General features: G+C 51.2%; 1 protein-coding gene across 2 annotated transcripts in view; it reads left to right on the plus strand.

Annotated features, from left to right (window-relative positions):
* The window catches only part of slc12a2 (solute carrier family 12 member 2), a 63673-nt gene that overhangs the window by 31326 nt on the left and 12799 nt on the right, over positions 1–19548 (plus strand). For both annotated transcript variants that reach the window (XM_080477454.1, XM_080477455.1), the window contains exons 2-15: positions 861–980; positions 1370–1445; positions 2190–2285; positions 2669–2808; positions 2881–2991; positions 3071–3179; positions 3255–3379; positions 3741–3825; positions 7774–7931; positions 8012–8119; positions 8199–8322; positions 9293–9394; positions 15225–15380; positions 15666–15765. In XM_080477454.1, the coding sequence (XP_080333580.1) occupies positions 861–980; positions 1370–1445; positions 2190–2285; positions 2669–2808; positions 2881–2991; positions 3071–3179; positions 3255–3379; positions 3741–3825; positions 7774–7931; positions 8012–8119; positions 8199–8322; positions 9293–9394; positions 15225–15380; positions 15666–15765 (1610 nt within the window). The remainder of the gene's footprint in view (positions 1–860; positions 981–1369; positions 1446–2189; positions 2286–2668; positions 2809–2880; positions 2992–3070; positions 3180–3254; positions 3380–3740; positions 3826–7773; positions 7932–8011; positions 8120–8198; positions 8323–9292; positions 9395–15224; positions 15381–15665; positions 15766–19548) is intronic.

The following is a 19548-nucleotide window of genomic DNA, read 5'->3' on the forward strand; positions in this document are numbered from 1 at the left end:
ATTCTGATCCGCTGGAGAACTTTTATTTCTTAACTTCTGCATGTGAGGTTACATTCAAGTCAGGTATCCCAGGTGTTGCACACTAACACATCCCTGTTGAACACATAACTAACAATGGTTCCTATTGCTACAGTATACATCTCTTTGTTGGTTTGGATATTTTGACAAAACTTTATTTGCAACCGACAAAAACCAAGGTGAAGACCGTGTCCTACTCGTTAAACACCTCAGTGGTGAGAGATATTTTACACTCTGAAACATTTCACACTCGCTCCCTAGAAAGTCCCTCCAGATCCTCCGGTAGGGATGCACCAATACCGATACCAGGCACGAGTACTCAAACTCATAAAATTGCACACACACACAGTTTTATTGAAATGTTTTCTTACAGTATGTGTGGCAGTGCCATAAATGAACACATTTTGAACGTCACAATGTAAGAATGTTGTTCAAATAACATCTGTGGAAAAAACTAATTTGTGTATTAGCTTAAGTACTTGGTATCGGTGAGTACTCAAATGCAAGTACTCATACTTTACGCATTTTGGAAAAAAAGTGGTATCGGTGCAACCCTATCTTCTGGTAATGTATCCGCCAAGTTCTGAAACTGTAGAATCCGTTCTAGTGGTTCACTTGGTGACGGTTCAGTCTTGGTCCCAGGCTGTTGTTGTGGGAGTTCATCCCAGGAAAAGAGTTGTACCTAACTGAGTAAAGTCTGTCTCACCTCACTCTGCTTCGTCTCTGCCTTCCTCTCAATCAATCAACCACTCGTTCAGGACTTGGCAATCTTCTCTCCATGGTGTGTTTGTTGGTGCCGTGGTGGTTGTCACTGACAATGTTTTCTTCGTGGTGTTTGTCAGGAGCCTTTCGAGGACGGCTTCGCTAATGGAGATGAGCTGACGCCGGCGGAGGAAGCTGCTGCCAAAGAGGCTGCAGAGTCCAAAGGAGTCGTCAAGTTCGGATGGATCAAAGGAGTTCTGGTGAGTCTTGAGCAACGAGTTGCTTCATGTGGGTGGAGCAGGTAAATAATAAATAGTCTATGTGCTGTGTGAGTCTCTGGAGCTCCTTCTAGTGGAGGGAAAGGGAACGACAGGTCAATGTCAGCTTGTACTTGCAGACCAGGGGGTTCGAACCGTCGACCTGCTGTCGAGCTTGTCAGTGGATGGTTGTGGGTGGAGGTCTTGAGGAATGAAAACTCAGCAGCTCTGTCATTTTTAATCCTGATTAGAGTCACAGGAAGCTGGAAACAGATTAGGGTTAGGATTGGGATTGGGATTAGGGTTAGGATTAGGTTTAGGGTTGGGGTTCAGGTTAGGATTAGATTTAAGGACCAATCTAATTGACACATAGTGACGCTGTGGTTCTTTAGGTTCGCTGCATGCTCAACATCTGGGGAGTGATGCTCTTCATCCGCATGTCCTGGATCGTAGGTCAAGCAGGAATCGGTACGTAAAATCCAAAGACACAACCAAATGACAACAAATAACCTAACACCCAAAACGAAATAAATGCACCAAAAACAAAAGCACAAAATGAAAACAAACACAACAAAAACAAATGACGACATGCAACACAACAAAAATATGATGAAATGTCACAACAAGAAAACAATCGTGATGAAACACGAAGGGAATTCTTCTGACTGTGGAGTCAGTCACAAACACACTTGCTGATGCTTCTGTACTGTGATATGAAATGTGAGTGCAGTGTGACACAAGTGGTGGACCGCCTGGTGGACCGCCTGGTGGACCCGCCCGGTAGACCGCCTGGTGGACCGCCCGGTAGACTGCCTGGTAGACTGCCTGGTGGACCGCTTGGTAGACCTCCCAGTGGACCGCCCGGTAGACTGCCTGGTGGACCACTCGGTAGACCTCCCAGTGGACCGCCCGGTAGACTGCCTGGTGGACCACTCGGTAGACCTCCCAGTGGACCGCCCGGTAGACTGCCTGGTGGACCACTCGGTAGACCTCCCAGTGGACCGCCCGGTAGACTGCCTGGTAGACTGCCTGGTGGACCGCTCGGTAGACCTCCCAGTGGACCGCCCGGTAGACTGCCTGCTGGACCACCCGGTAGACCGCCCGGAAGACTGCCTGATAGACTGCTCGGTAGACTGCCCGGTGGACCACCTGGTAGACCTCCTCACTGTGTCAGGTCTCTGGTCAGACTGACACCATATTTTCCCTCTGTAGCCCTCTCCTGTTTGATTGTTGCCATGGCGTCCGTGGTCACCACTATCACCGGCTTGTCCACGTCGGCCATTGCCACCAATGGATTCGTCCGTGGAGGTACAGTCTGGTTCTTCTGTGTGGTTCTTCAATGTGGTCTCTAGTTCTTCTATCTGGTCTCCAGTTCTTCTGTCTGGTCTCTGGTACTTCTATCTAGTCTCTGGTGAAGGATTAGTAATGATCTCTTTACTCTAAATTACATTTACTGTAATGCCTAAAGATTTACCGTAAAACCAAGATTTACTGTAATACCTCAAGATTTACTGTAATACCTCAAGATTTATTGTAATACCTCAGGACTTCCTGGCCTGTTGGTACCAGGAACATGAACATGATTTATTCATGTTCCTGGTATTACTGACAACATGTTGTTCACCTCCTGGTCCGTTGCTACCAGGAATATGAACATGATTTATTCACGTTCCCGCCTGGCGGGGTTCCAGGTGGAGCGTATTACCTGATTTCCAGGAGTCTGGGACCGGAGTTCGGAGGCTCTATCGGCCTCATCTTTGCCTTCGCCAATGCCGTGGCAGTCGCCATGTACGTGGTGGGATTCGCTGAAACTGTCGTGGAACTTCTCAAAGTAAGTGTGTGCAATGTGACAGTAGCTGAGCCAGAAGGTCAAAGGTCAAACAGCCGCTGTGTTGTGTTTCAGGGCGCAGACGCCATCATGACAGACGAAGTGAACGACATCCGTATCATCGGCACCATCACCGTCATCCTGCTGCTGGGCATCTCCGTGGCCGGGATGGAGTGGGAGGCCAAGGTATGACATCTGGACGTCTGGCTCGCTAATGTTTGCCGGCAGGCGGACGTCTGGTGTTTAACCTCCATATCTCTTACAGGCGCAGATCTTCCTGCTGTTTGTCCTCATCACGGCCATCATCAACTACTTCATCGGGACCTTCATCTCCGTCAAAGACAAGGAGCCCGTTGGCTTTTTCGGCTACGACGGTACTGCAGCACGCTTCCTGTCCTATCGGCAGTGGCGGCGCTATCATCGTTGGTAACGTGACTTTCTGGCCACAGGTTCCATCATGTGGGAGAACATGGGTCCAGATTTCCGAGGTGAAACCTTCTTCTCTGTCTTCTCCATATTCTTCCCGGCCGCCACCGGCATTCTGGCTGGAGCCAACATCTCCGGAGACCTGGCGGTGAGTCGCTGCGTTCCCCGAGTCAGGCTCTGAGGAGCAACGTGTCCCCGAGTCAGGCTCTGAGGAGCAACGTGTCCCTAACTCAGGCTCTGAGGAGCAACGTGTCCCCGAGTCAGGCTGTGAGGAGCAACGTGTCCCTAACTCAGGCTCTGAGGAGCAACGTGTCCCCGAGTCAGGCTCTGAGGAGCAACGTGTCCCCGAGTCAGGCTCTGAGGAGCATCGTGTCCCTAACTCAGACTCTGAGGAGCAACGTGTCCCCAAGTCAGGCTCTGAGGAGCAACGTGTCCCCGAGTCAGGCTCTGAGGAAATGATGAAATTGCTGCTCATGTTGTTGTGTTGACTGGTTGTGTTGTCGTTTCAGGACCCTCAGCTGGCCATCCCTCGGGGAACACTGCTGGCCATCGTCATCACAGGAATTGTCTATCTGGGTGTCGCCATGTCAACAGGTGGGGAGGGGCATTGTCAAATCTTGACACTAAACAAAACAAAAGTTACGTATGTAATGACGGTTGTATTGCATCCCGTCAGACCTCCAGAGGCAGAGCTTTAAGCACTGGATAATGTGCAACAACAAAGTCAGGCGTAATCACCACCTCATGACCCAGGAGGAGGCTGTCTCAGAACTTCTCCAGTGTGTGGGGCACCGCCATATTCACTCGGTAGAATCTCGCAAATGTAATCTACGACGTCTATGAGGCCGCCACACAGATTACGTCCACTGGGACCCCTCCGGACACAGACTTCGCCGACTTCCTTCCCCGACTTCCTCTGGGAAGTCGACAAGCTCCTCGTCAAATGACGGTGTACACCAGCCGGCAGCAGAGTCCCTGTGAACTATAGGCACACCTAATATTCTCCACAACCCAGTGGAAAAGGCCTTGTATAGAAAGGTGCAGACCCTGCTGGGGCCCGGCAAAGCAAACCGATGATCAGACGATGTATACAGCTTCAGTGCTTGGACTGGACACAAGATCAGCAGAGGACTGCCTACCAAAACCAGCCAACTGGAGCAGTTGTGTGTAGAAGAAAACATCTTGGAAACAAAAGATGGATCAGTGCAAGGTCACTCCAGAGTCATCTGCCGCCCAGTTAAGGCAGAACCCATGAATGGTTAGGGCTTGCAGTTCACCTACACGTCTGCCTGAGGCCATGGCCGTCTTAAGGGAGAGCCACTGCCTGCCTGGTCCAAGGGCTCAAATGGAGAAACCCGAAGAGCCTCCAGCACCATGGATAGGTCCCATGTTGGAGCCACTGGTTGGCTAGGTGGGCAGAGCCTAAGGGCAACTTTCAAGAAAAGCGTCACACTTTTGTCATGGCCAACCGAAGCATGATTAATGCCAGCATGAGAGCATGAAATGGCAGCCACATACACCTTCAGTGTGGATGGAGATGGTCCTTGGTTAAGAAGATCCTGTAGGAACTACGGTATGGAGGAGACAGGAAAGTATACAGTGTCCAAGCCATGACCAGTGGTCGAACAGTTTCCACCTGTTTGCATACAGTCGTCGTGTAGATGCTGCACGAGCGTTAGTGATTGTAAATGCTATGTCCCCATTATAGTCTGAGGAAGTGCCCCCTGGCCCCGCAGAAGCCTCACCCACAGCTGGAGGCGATAGGGATTGGGGTGCAGAATCCTCCCTCCGAACTGGGGCAGAGGATCCCTCCTGGACGGTAGGCACCTGGGTGAGCTGCAGCAGAGCCTGCGCAGCAGCGGGAATTGTGTCCTGTTCTGCCAAACCAGGTCCAGTAGGATCAATGTGTACCCTTCTTGAGAAACCCTCAGCAGTGTCGGGAAGAGCAGTGGGGATGTATATAGTAGAGATCTGGGCCAGCTGTGCGTCAGGCCTCCAAGTCAGGATATGAGTGGCCAACCTCATTAAGCTAATGGACCTGGTTCCCCCTGGTGGTTGATGTGAAAAACCACACTGGTCTTGCTGGACCTCACCAAAACATGTCTTCCCCAAAGATGTGGAAGAAATTTCTGTAGTGCCAACCGCACGGCCATCAACTCCAAGACATTGATGTGATGCCCTCATTGACAAGGTTACCATTTTACTTGCACCATCCCCCCTTGCCTTAACCCTAACCCTCCTCAGGCCCTGGAGAGACGCATTTGTGACCTCCCAGCGAGAGAAAAAGGATCCTAGAGGAACACCTTGTGTGAGATATGCTCTCTTCCTCTACTAAGACAGAGACAGCAGGCACTGAGGAGACACACACACAGCCCCCTGTAATCGTGGCCTGTGGGATCCACATGCAGCCAGTTGAGCCACATCTGTAATAGACAAAGAGGCAGCAGTCCCAGCAGATCCACTGTTAACGCTGCCACCAACTCACCAAGTAGGTGAAGGTAAAGGACATACAGAAGTCCCTGCTTACACTGGAACTGTGGGAGGATGTCCAAAACATCCTGGACCTGCCAAGGTGCAGGACATGCGGTCATGGTCCGAGAAAGGTGCTTACCTGCGCAGTGACCAGATTGCTCTTCTCCTTGTTGACATCCAAGCCCAGAGAGGCTATGTGATTTAGCACAGTCTGTGTGTCCTGAATGACATCCTCGTGAGTCGGTGCACATATCAGCCAGTCGTCTAGTGTCTGCAATCCCCGAGCCTGCAGTGGGGACAGAGCTGCAGTAATGTTTCTGGAGAATACCCTGGGGGAAAGGGAGAACCCTGAACTGGTAGTGCTCCCCTTGAAACGCAACCCGATGGAACCACCAATGGTGTGGCGCAATTCGGACTTGAAAATATGTGTCTGTCAAATCAATTGACGTGAACCAGTTGCCCAGAGATAATGTCTGGAGGACCTGGTTGACAGGCAATATCCTGAACAGAATTTCTTTAAAAAACCTGTTCAGACCTTGAAGGTCCAGAACGAGGTGCAGATCGCCCATTTTATTTGGTACGAGGAAATGCCTCAAATAAACCCCCTCGGCTGGACCAAGGGTCCACAGTCATGATGGCACGTTTGGCCAGCAAGGTGCACATTTCCAGGGACAGTGCTTGTGCCCTCGCTGGGTCATGGATCATAGTTATCCTGACCCAACCATGTATGGGAGGCCGGCGGCGGAAGTGAATGCGGATACCTCTGAAAAACAGTGGCCAACACCTAAGGGGCCTTTTACGTTCAGATAGTCCGGGACTCGGTTTACTTGGGAAGGAGGGGAGCCGAGAATTTTCACACCTTCATTTGGTTTGGTGGCGTTCACATTCACTTTTGAGACCGGACCAAACCGCCTGGAAAATGTCGCAATTCCACCAGCTGCTGTTTGGGGGCGCTGTCTCCTGGAGCAAACACTGACCAGACAGAAAGTAATGAAAAAACACAGCTCATTGATTTGTCCGGATCAAAACCGGAAGTCCCACCGCTTTAGCCCGTGGTGACCATGCTAGTTAGCTCGTGGCTATAGTATTCAGACCAGATATCAATAAGTGTCTTTTCCACTACTTCTTCCTCACTAATTCATGCTTACTACTCCATGTCTGGCCACGAGATATTTTTTTAACTTTTTATTTCCGCATGTAATTCTTCTGATTCACGTGGTTATCTGTTTACTACCCAGAATACTACGTCACGTCTTCCCACTGAGCCCATTCGAAAGATTGTTTGTAAAGGAAACAAGGTTTTCAAGGGGACCAGAGGTCTCTTGCTTGCTCTGGCTCCAAGTTTGTGGGCGTGTTCTTGTTGCCCAAGCAAAATGTTTTTTCCCTGAAGACAACTGCTGTCCGGATCAAACAGCGTTTTCACATTCCCCTAAGTGTCCGGGGTGTGGGGAACCAAGAGCCTGAGTTGACCCGGAATGGAAAAAAAATGACCACCGGCTGACGAGTCTCATCTATGTAGGGGCCTGGGGGGACAGCAGTTGGGAGCTGGCTAGGTCGAGAAGGACAGGGGCGAAGAACAGAGCCCTGTGACCTCTAATCCTGGACCAGTCTAAGGTCCTGCCCTTGAGGTTTGGGAAAAATCTTGCATGGGGCCTAATGCCTCTGACCAGAAAAAGCAGCGGCTCCGGTACTCACGAGCTGAGGGGCGTCTCTGGAGTCCAACTGTTGCCTTGTGCAGTTCGCCTGTGCTTTGTTCCCCGGGAACCACCGGTACATTCCTAAATGTCCTACGGCTCTGGCAGCAGGGACTTGACGGGGCTGGACTAGGGTGGACATTAAGCGGCCGAGCTCCCTTGACATTAAAGCAAATTCCTGCAGGCAAAAGCCTTCAGGCCCTGTGTTGGCTGGTCAATGGGCCCCTCCTACAATGAAGTGTTTGCTGGTTCTGTGAACGTGTGATGTTTGTTTGCAGTGAGTTGACTGTACTTCCTGTCTGCTGTACATCCTGTTTGATTGCTACACTTCCTGTTTGTTTTTGGTGAGTTTACTACTTCCTATTTGTTGCAACAGGCTCCTGCATCGTGAGAGACGCCAGTGGAAACATGAACGACACGCTCTCTTCTCACTTCACCAACTGCAGCGAGGCTGCCTGCAAGTTTGGCTACGACTTCTCCACATGTAAGAGCACTAAAGATGGCTGCCGGTTCGGCCTGCAAAACGACTTCCAGGTCAGTCCAGTTCCAGGTCCACTCCATGCCGCCAGTGGGGCCAATCTGAGCTGATTTGAATCGTGCCGATGTCTCTCCAGGTCATGAGTCTAGTGTCTGGTTTTGGACCCATCATCACCGCCGGGATCTTCTCGGCCACGCTGTCATCGGCGCTTGCCTCGCTGGTCAGCGCGCCCAAAGTGTTCCAGGTGGGACCGGAGCAGCAGGAGGACCTGAGGAGCAGCTGCAGAGTTGTGTGTGAACTTTGTGTGTTGTTCCTCTCCTCAGGCGCTGTGTAAAGACAACATCTACCCCGGCCTGGGAATGTTCGCCAAGGGCTACGGCAAGAACAACGAGCCTCTACGAGGATACATCCTCACCTTCGGCATCGCTCTGGCCTTCATCCTCATCGGTAACTGACTCTGCTTACATCTGGCCAATTCTTCAATCCTAGACTGTTTGCCTCCCCGGCCCACAGTCTGGAGAGGAGCTGCAGCACTGACGCTCTGCAACACTGACGCTCTGCAACACTGACTCTCTGCAACAATGACGCTCTGCAACACTGAAGCTCTGCAACAATGACGCTCTGCAACACTGACGCTCTGCAACACTGACTCTCTGCAACAATGACGCTCTGCAACACTGACGCTCTGCAACAATGACGCTCTGCAACAATGACGCTCTGCAACACTGACTCTCTGCAACAATGACGCTCTGCAACACTGACTCTCTGCAACACTGAAGCTCTGCAACAATGACGCTCTGCAACACTGACGCTCTGCAACACTGAAGCTCTGCAACACTGACGCTCTGCAACACTGACGCTCTGCAACACTGAAGCTCTGCAACACTGACTCTCTGCAACACTGAAGCTCTGCAACACTGACTCTCTGCAACACTGACGCTCTGCAACACTGAAGCTCTGCAACACTGACGCTCTGCAACACTGACGCTCTGCAACACTGACTCTCTGCAACACTGACGCTCTGCAACACTGAAGCTCTGCAATACTGACGCTCTGCAACACTGACGCTCTGCAACACTGACTCTCTGCAACACTGAAGCTCTGCAACACTGAAGCTCTGCAACACTGACGCTCTGCAACACTGACGCTCTGCAACACTGAAGCTCTGCAACACTGACGCTCTGCAACACTGAAGCTCTGCAACACTGAAGCTCTGCAGCGTTGACGTTCTATTTTTAGAACAGGCCTGCAGGCGACTCCTGTGGTCTTTGGGGGCGACCTGGTGACCTGGGCACCGTGTTGTTGACCCCTGTGCTGACTCTCCAGGCTCTCCAGACTCTTTCTAGACTTTCCAGACGGACTGACGGACAGGAAGTCCCAGCTGAACTCCTCTAACCATGTGGTTTTGTCCTTCCAGCCAAGTTGAACACCATCGCTCCCATCATCTCCAACTTCTTCTTGGCGTCTTATGCCCTCATCAACTTCTCAGTGTTCCACGCCTCGCTGGCCAACTCTCCAGGTACGTCTCACTTCAGCTAGTGTGGAGGGGGGTGGGGGCAGTTGGAGTTTGTCCTGGTGGACGAGAGGGTCTCCTCCCAGTGGGTTTGTTCCCTATAGGTCTCCTCTCTGCAGTTCTTTGTGCTTCTGCACCAAACAGCAGATCGGAGTCTTGAGTGGTGAGGTCCTGGAAAGGGAACCACCAACAGACTCTACGGTCCTTGGAATGATTAGTGGTCTGGAGGAACGACTGGTGGTCTGGAGGAACGACTGGTGAACTGGAGGAACAACTGGTGGTCAGGAGGGCTAGATTGGGGACACCGAGTCCCAGTGGACCTTGTTCAAGTCCTCCATTGTGGAAGTGGCTCTGCTTAGATGTGGCTGGAAGCTCATCGGTACCTGTCAGGGCGGCAACCCAAGGACCAGCCGTTGGACTCCAGTGGTCCAGGAGGCGTTAGAGGCTGGGACTCTGGAGTCAGCAGACTTTTAGGGCCTGGTTGGTTCAGGGGACTCTGGACTCAGCAGACCATTAGAGCCTGGTTGGTTGAGGAGACTCTGGACTCAGCAGACCTTTAGGGCCTGGTTGGTTCAGGAGACTCTGGACTCAGCAGACAGGTATCGGCGGTAGCGGTTGGGGAAGCAAAGTCAGCATCATGGGAGGAGTTCAGTGAGGCCATGGAGGGGGACTTTCGGTTGGCCTCAAAGAGGTTCTGGGGACCATCCAGAGGGTCGGGTCAGAGTGGTCAAGGTCTATCTCAAGCTGTGCTCAGCAAGAGGGGACATCCTCTGACCTGGAATGAGGTTACAGAACCTCAGGTACTGGACCTCGGGTACAGGACCATCTAACTGGCAGACCGGGTGGTGGTCCCAGTTTTCAAAAAGGGGGACCGGAGAATGTGAGCCAGTTACAGGGATCACTGTCCTGAGCCTCAGAGTCTAGGGGAGTCCGTGAACTACAGACCAGCTTTTCACCCTCTCACAGAACTACACAACCTCCACACCCAACGTGATGACCTCCACCCCCCCCCCCCCCCCCCCCCCCCCAACAAGGAAACCTCCACCCCCGCCAACATGACAACCCTCTCCTCCAACATGATGACCTCCACCTCCAACATGAACTGTGGATCATGACTGACTCAAGGATTCAAGCAGCTAAAATGAGTTTCCCCTGCAGGGTGGAGTCATCACTCTCGGTGATGTAGTTTATCCATTAGGAGAGACTCAAAGTGGAGCTCCTCCACCCTGAGAGGAACCAGTTGAGGAGGTTCATCTGATTAGGACCCCCTGCACCCACACACACACACACACACACACACACACACACACACACTTGGTCTCCACCCTTTGGAAGTTTACGAGGGAGGCCTGGCTGGGAGGAGGACCAGGTCCAGGAAGCTGGTTTGGTCTGGGAGGAAGACCAGGTTAAGGACTCTGGTTTAGTATGGGAGGAGGGCCAGGTCCAGGACTATGGTCCTGTTGCAATTCCTGTTGGTTTGTATTGGAGGTGAATTATTTCTCTTCAATTGAAGGAAGACAAACTGGTCCAGGTCTGGGTCCAGGTCTGGGTCCAGGTCTGGGTCCAGGTCTGGGTCCAGGGCTACAGGTGATAAAATGAAGGTTGAGCTGTAGAAGGTGATTCAGCACTTTGAGGTGTAGCAGGTAATGGAGCAGGTTGATTATGTTTTAAGTTGTGTTTTCTTTCCTCTCATTACTGAAGCTGAAGCTGAAGCTGAACTGCAGGTACAGATTCTCTGCCTCCGACTTCTTCAAACTACAGGGATGTAAATGGTACAGAACTTGACCCAGCAGCGCTGACGGAGACGCAGTTCACTGCTTTTCTATCCTTAACATGTGTCTGCTGCTGGAGTCTCTCGGTCTCTGTACCGTTTATGTCCTGTTACTCCCTGTAACTACACGCTGTAACCACACACTGTAACTACACACACACACACACACACACACACACACACACACACACACTGCAACTCCAGCTGTGACTAAACCTCTCTACGTTAGCTTGTTAGCAGTCCGGTAAACGTTTCCTAACAGCTGCTGTAACGTTCCAGTGTCGGTTGCAGGCTAACGCCATCTTTAACCTTGTTGACCTCGTTAACCTTTTTAACCTCGTTAACGTGATCATCATACTCTGTAACAGCCACGTTGTATAGTAGCGCCATGTTAATGTTGTGTCATAGCGCTATGTTAACGTTGTATCGTAGCACCATGTTAACGTTGTATCGTTGCGCCACGTTAACGTTGCGCCGCGTTACCATTGCGCCACGTTACCATTGTATCGTTGCGCCACGTTAACGTTGTATCGTTGCGCCATGTTACCGTGGCGCCACGTTAACGTTGTATCGTTGCGCCACGTTACCGTTGCGCCACGTTAACGTTGCGCCACGTTACCGTTGTATCGTTGCGCCACGTTACCGTTGTATCGTTGCGCCGCGTTACCGTTGCGCCACGTTACCGTTGTATCGTTGCGCCACGTTAACGTATCGTTGCGCCACGTTAACGTTGCGCCGCGTTACCATTGTATCGTTGCGCCGCGTTACCGTTGCGCCACGTTACCGTTGTATCGTTGCGCCACGTTACCGTTGTATCGTTGCGCCACGTTAACGTTGTATCGTTGCGCCACGTTACCGTTGTATCGTTGCGCCACGTTAACGTTGTATCGTAGCGCCACGTTAACGTTGTATCGTTGCACCGCGTTACCGTTGTATCGTTGCACCGCGTTACCGTTGCGCCACGTTACCGTTGTATCGTTGCGCCGCGTTACCGTTGTATCGTTGCGCCGCGTTACCGCTGTATCGTTGCGCCACGTTATCGTTGCGCCACGTTAACGTTGTATCGTTGCGCCGCGTTACCGTTGTATCGTTGCGCCGCGTTACCGTTGCGCCACGTTACCGTTGCGCCACGTTACCGTTGTATCGTTGCGCCACGTTACCGTTGTATCGTTGCGCCGCGTTACCGTTGCGCCACGTTACCGTTGTATCGTTGCGCCACGTTAACGTATCGTTGCGCCACGTTAACGTTGCGCCGCGTTACCATTGTATCGTTGCGCCGCGTTACCGTTGCGCCACGTTACCGTTGTATCGTTGCGCCACGTTAACGTTGTATCGTTGCGCCACGTTACCGTTGTATCGTTGCGCCACGTTAACGTTGTATCGTAGCGCCACGTTAACGTTGTATCGTTGCACCGCGTTACCGTTGTATCGTTGCACCGCGTTACCGTTGCGCCACGTTACCGTTGTATCGTTGCGCCGCGTTACCGTTGTATCGTTGCGCCGCGTTACCGCTGTATCGTTGCGCCACGTTAACGTTGTATCGTAGCGCCACGTTAACGTTGTATCGTAGCGCCAAGTTAACGTTGTATCGTAGCGCCACGTTAACGTTGTATCGTAGCGCCACGTTACCGTTGTATCGTTGTGCCACGTTAACGTATCGTTGCGCCGCGTTACCGTTGCGCCACGTTACCGTTGCGCCACGTTACCGTTGCGCCACGTTACCGTTGCGCCACGTTACCGTTGCGCCACGTTACCGTTGCGCCACGTTACCGTTGTATCGTTGCGCCGCGTTACCGTTGTATCGTTGCGCCACGTTAACGTTGTATCGTTGCGCCACGTTAAAGTTGTATCGTAGCGCCAGGTTAACGTTGTATTGTTGCGCCACGTTAACGTTGTATCGTTGCGCCACGTTACCGTTGTATTGTAGCGCCAGGTTAACGTTGTATTGTAGCGCCACGTTACCGTTGTATCGTTGCGCCACGTTACCGTTGTATCGTTGCGCCACGTTAACGTTGTATCGTAGCGCCGCGTTACCGTTGTATCGTTGCGCCGCGTTACCGTTGTATCGTTGCGCCGCGTTACCGTTGTATCGTTGCGCCGCGTTACCGTTGTATCGTAGCGCCAAGTTAACGTTGTATCGTAGCGCCAAGTTAACGTTGTATCGTAGCGCCACGTTAACGTTGTATCGTAGCGCCACGTTAACGTTGTATCGTAGCGCCACGTTACCGTTGTATCGTTGTGCCACGTTAACGTATCGTTGCGCCGCGTTAACGTTGCGCCGCGTTAACGTTGCGCCGTGTTACCGTTGCGCCACGTTACCGTTGTATCGTCGCGCCGCGTTACCATTGTATCGTCGCGCCACGTTAACGTTGTATTGTAGCGCCAGGTTAACGTTGTATTGTTGCGCCACGTTAACGTTGTATCGTTGCGCCACGTTAACGTTGTATTGTAGCGCCAGGTTAACGTTGTATTGTAGCGCCAGGTTAACGTTGTATTGTAGCGCCAGGTTAACGTTGTATTGTAGCGCCACGTTAACGTTGTATTGTAGCGCCAGGTTAACGTTGTATTATAGCGCCACGTTAACGTTGTATCGTTGTGCCACGTTAACGTTGTATCGTAGCGCCACGTTAACGTTGTATCGTAGCGCCACGTTAACGTTGTATCGTAGCGCCAAGTTAACGTTGTATCGTAGCGCCACGTTACCGTTGTATCGTTGCGCCGCGTTACTGTTGCGCCACGTTACCGTTGTATCGTTGCGCCGCGTTAACGTTGCGCCACGTTACCGTTGTATCGTTGTGCCACGTTAACGTATCGTTGCGCCGCGTTAACGTTGCGCCGCGTTAACGTTGCGCCGCGTTACCGTTGCGCCACGTTACCGTTGTATCGTTGCGCCGCGTTACCGTTGCGCCACGTTACCGTTTTATCGTTGCGCCACGTTACCGTTGTATTGTAGCGCCACGTTAACGTTGTATCGTTGCGCCACGTTAACGTTGTATTGTAGCGCCAGGTTAACGTTGTATTGTAGCGCCACGTTAACGTTGTATTGTAGCGCCAGGTTAACGTTGTATTGTAGCGCCAGGTTAACGTTGTATTGTAGCGCCAGGTTAACGTTGTATCGTTGCGCCACGTTAACGTTGTATCGTAGCGCCACGTTAACGTTGTATCGTAGCGCCAAGTTAACGTTGTATCGTAGCGCCACGTTAACGTTGTATCGTAGCGCCACGTTACCGTTGTATCGTTGCACCGCGTTACCGTTGCGCCGCGTTACCGTTGCGCCACGTTACCGTTGTATCGTTGTGCCACGTTAACGTATCGTTGCGCCGCGTTAACGTTGCGCCGCGTTACCGTTGCGCCACGTTACCGTTGTATCGTGGCGCCGCGTTACCGTTGCGCCACGTTACCGTTGTATCGTGGCGCCGCGTTACCGTTTTATCGTTGCGCCACGTTAACGTTGTATCGTTGCGCCACGTTAACGTTGTATCGTAGCGCCAGGTTAACGTTGTATTGTAGCGCCAGGTTAACGTTGTATTGTAGCGCCACGTTAACGTTGTATTGTAGCGCCAGGTTAACGTTGTATTGTAGCGCCAGGTTAACGTTGTATTGTAGCGCCACGTTAACGTTGTATTGTAGCGCCAGGTTAACGTTGTATTGTAGCGCCAGGTTAACGTTGTATTGTAGCGCCACGTTAACGTTGTATCGTTGCGCCATGTTAACGTCGTATTGTTGTATCGTAGCATCATGTAAACGTATGGTTGCGCCCCGTTAATATCGAATTGTTAAAGTCGTATCGTAGGGCCATGTAAACCTTGTAACATAGCGCTATGTTAACATTGAATTGTTAAAGTCGTATCGTAGAGTCATGTTAACGTCACATCGTAGCGCCATGTTAACGATGTGATTGCTTCCTGATCGCCATGTTGGAATCAAACTCGACCATCATCCATTCACCTCCTCCTGCTGTGCTCCGTCTTCACAGCAGTTTGTGTTTCCTGGCTGTGTCCAGGCTGGACGTCATCCTGAGGCGTTCCAGCTTCAAGTACTACATGGGTTTTTTTTGTGCCACAGGGTGGCGCCCCAGCTTCAAGTACTACAACATGTGGGTGTCGCTGGCCGGAGCCGTGCTCTGCTGCGTCGTCATGTTCGTCATCAACTGGGCCGCCGCGCTGCTCACCAACGTCATCGTCATGGGACTGTACATCTACGTCAGCTACAAGAAGCCAGGTAGGGGGGGGGGGGTGTGTGTGTGTGTGTGTGTGTGTGTGTGTGTGTGTGTGTGTGTGTGTGTGTGTGTGTGTGTGTGTGTGTGTGTGTGTGTGTGTGTGTGTGTGTGTGTTATGTTGTCTTTACGTTTTCATTTATTTCACTTCAGTTGTGTTTGTAGAACCAGTAAAAACTGGACTGAGGAGTATTTGTGTTTCTGTGTGGCCCTACACACACACACACACACACACACACAGCAGGATTCCTGACACATAAACACAACTGTTAAGAGTGTGTGTGTTCCAGATGTGAACTGGGGCTCGTCCACTCAGGCTCTGACGTACCACCAGGCCCTCACACACACTCTGCACCTCAGCGGCGTGGAGGATCACATCAAGAACTTCAGGTACTGTTTCATCCCAGTTCCTGTTGACCTGCTGAACCAGGCTGCCTGTTGAGCTACTGCTCAGTTTCTCCTGAACTCTGAGTTGACTCACTGTGGGGGCATTTCTACCAAAAGAACCAGGTTCTAGTTCAGGGCCGGTACCAGAGCCGGTTCTTAAATGAGCACCGCCAAAGAACCGGTTCTCTTTCCACCGTTAGCGGAGCCAGTAGAGCTACGTCACTGCGTCACTACGAAACGTGAAACGTCACTGATTTCACCAATGTGGCGCTGACAGCCTCGTCCAGGAACCAGGAGACGGACTGTACCAGAGGTTTAGTCCGGGTCGCTCCATCTAGTCTGACCAGAACCTCTGATGCACCAAAGAGCCAGAAGACATTACGTCTCTTCTTGTCTCGTTGGTGTTTGTTCACGTCCGTCTTGTTTTACTCCAGAGCCCCAGAGTGGACATAGAGGGACAAATAATAACACCTGTTTGAGTTTGGGTCTTATTTTTCACCATTTGGGTGTTACATAGTGAATTTCTGCTCCTTTCACTTTATTTCTGGGAGTGTCTGAATCAAAAGCTTCAACATGAAGAATGGAGGATTACAGTGATAGAACGAAGCTCTAAAACTGTTTCCATGGCAACCTAGGTAAACACTCTGATTAAAGTTCTTCTTCACATGAAGCCGTTAAAAAGCTCATTATGTCTATAAACTCCAAGATTTTATTTACAGTAGTTTGTACTTTATTTTTTAGTTGCTGATGAAGCAAAAGTATTTATTATAAAGAAGTTCTGTGGTTATAAAATAATATTGGAGCGTCGCGGAGCGGAGCAGAGCGCCCCCTGCTGCCTCATGCAGACCTCAGCCTGCGGTCAGAACGCCAGACACGACCTGGAAGTGAAGTTAGTTACAATGATGTCACCATGAAAAGCCTGAAAAGAACCACCATGGAAAACTGCTTCTTAATTATATGTTAAGGTGGAAGGAGCAGAAATTCACTATGTAACGCCCAAATGTTGAAAAATAAGCCCCAGGCTCATTCACGCGTTATTATTTCCTCTATGTCCACTCCGGAGCTCCGGACTAAAGCAAGACGGACGTGAAAAAACTCTGAGGCCATGTTTACACGTACCTGGGTATCTGAAAAAAAGGGTGATATTTCTCTGCGTTTGGGCACATTTACACATAAAGCAGCTCCGACTCACCACGAACGATGATTCCTGAAAACTCCGGCCACACTGGACATCTGGATGAAATCTGTGTCTCTGTTTGCGTCTAAAGACAGGTAGGCGGAGATTTACATCACAATTCGTAATGTCCTGTTTTTTTCCCAGGATTCTGATTGGTTATCGTGGCTTCATGCTTCTTGCTACACTGCCCCCTACAGGTTTGACATGCTCATAGCAGCTCTGAACCAGCTGGATATGTGTGTCGGTATAAATGAAGATTGTTTTTTAAACGTAGAAAGGGAAATATCAGGTTTTTTTAAAAACTGGGTATGTGTAAACATGGCCTGATTTTCCGGTTCCTGGACAGCTGATATGAATTAGTTCAATTAACTGTGTATGTGAACCTTGAGTTCTGAACCCGAACAACCACAATAAAAAGCTTCATCAATTGAGCCATGATGCCACCGGTTACTATGGCAACAGAGTGAAAACCCAGTTATTTCAGAGTAAACCACCAGACGAAACCCAGTTCTATCACAGTACTAGCGCTGCAGGAAGTTACTGCCAGAGTCGACTCTGCTGACTTAAGATCTGCTGACTCGGCCTTTAGGGTCTCAATCAGGGGTCTCAAACTCAATGTCCCCGGGGGCCGCTGGAGGCAGAGTCTGGGTGAGGCTGGGCCGCATCAGGGAGTCCACAAACAAAGTGGTACAAAAAATCCTCAAATGTCATTCTTAACAGTTTTAATGATTTCTTCTGAACATGACTGGAACACTGAATGAAGATCATGAACGGTTCTCCTGAACATGGTTCCTCTTGTCTCCTCTTTGCTGCCAGAGACTTGGCAGCGCTTCTTCTCGCATATCCGAGCCACATTTGGCTTGAGAGAGGAAGTAGTTCAGACCCTCAGAATGTCTTCAACAGGGCTGTGGAGCTGTAGAGCTGTGGAGCTGTAGAGCTGTGGGGCTGTGGAGCTGTAGAGCTGTGGGGCTGTAGAGCTGTGGAGCTGTGGGGCTGTGGAGCTGTAGAGCTGTGGGGCTGTAGAGCTGTGGAGCTGTAGAGCTGTGGGGCTGTGGGGCTGTGGAGCTGTAGAGCTGTGGGGCTGTAGAGCTGTGGAGCTGTAGAGCTGTGGGGCTGTGGAGCTGTAGAGCTGTGGGGCTGTAGAGCTGTAGAGCTGTGGAGCTGTGGGGCTGTGGAGCTGTAGAGCTGTGGGGCTGTAGAGCTGTAGAGCTGTAGAGCTGTGGGGCTGTGGAGCTGTAGAGCTGTGGAGCTGTAGAGCTGTGGGGCTGTGGAGCTGTAGAGCTGTGGGGCTGTAGAGCTGTGGAGCTGTGGGGCTGTGGAGCTGTAGAGCTGTGGAGCTGTAGAGCTGTGGGGCTGTGGGGCTGTGGAGCTGTGGGGCTGTAGAGCTGTAGAGCTGTGGGGCTGTGGAGCTGTAGAGCTGTGGGGCTGTAGAGCTGTGGGGCTGTAGAGCTGTAGAGCTGTGGGGCTGTGGACAGATGGAGGTGGTGTTGTTCTGGTGATAGATGGAGGTGGTGTTGTTCACATCAGTCTCCAGCTTTCAAACATCTGTGTGTGTTTGTGTGTTTGTGTGTGTGTGTGTGTGTGTGTGTGTGTGTGTGTGTGTGTGTGTGTGTGTGTGTGTGTGTGTGTGTGTGTGTGTGTGTGTGTGTGTGTGTGTGTGTGTGTGTGTGTGTGTGTGTGTGTGTGTGTGTGTGTGTGTGTGTGTGTGTGTGTGTGTGTGTGTGTGTGTGTTTCCCACAGGAGCAGATGATTAAAGTCATGTGACGCCTTCAGATCAGCTCAAGTTCCTATGAACTCTTCATCTCCTGCTTCCATTAACATGCCTGCTTTGATGTGTGTGTGTGTGTGTGTGTGTGTGTGTGTGTGTGTGTGTGTGTGTGTGTGTGTGTGTGTGTGTGTGTGTGTGTGTGTGTGTGTGTGTGTGTGTGTGTGTGTGTGTGTGTGTGTGTGTGTGTGTGTGTGTGTGTGTGTGTGTGTGTGTGTGTGTGTGTGTGTGTGTGTTCTGCCTCGGTTTGACATGTGGAAGGATAATAGCAGAAAATGATGTCAATGCTTCACCGATAAGACCTCAACCACACACACACACACACACACACACACACACACACACACACACACACACACACACACACACACACACACACACACACACACACACACACACACACACACACCTTCCCATGACTGGGAGAAAATGTTTTTTTATGTGGTGTGGGGAGACTGAGGGCCTGTTCACATCTTGTTTTATCCGGACCAGGCTCTTCGGGGCCTGTTCACATCTTGTTTTATCCGGACCAGGCTCTTCGGGGCCTGTTCACATCTTGTTTTATCCGGACCAGGCTCTTCGGGGCCTGTTCACATCTTGTTTTATCCGGACCAGGCTCTTCGGGGCCTGTTCACATCTTGTTTTATCCAGACCAGGCTCTTCGGGGCCTGTTCACATCTTGTTTTATCCGGACCAGGCTCTTCGGGGCCTGTTCACATCTTGTTTTATCCGGACCAGGCTCTTCGGGGCCTGTTCACATCTTGTTTTATCCGGACCAGGCTCTTCGGGGCCTGTTCACATCTTGTTTTATCCGGACCAGGCTCTTCGGGGCCTGTTCACATCT

Source organism: Lipophrys pholis, assembly GCF_963383615.2.
Source record: "Lipophrys pholis genome assembly, chromosome: 12".
Taxonomy (NCBI): Eukaryota; Metazoa; Chordata; class Actinopteri; order Blenniiformes; family Blenniidae; genus Lipophrys; species Lipophrys pholis.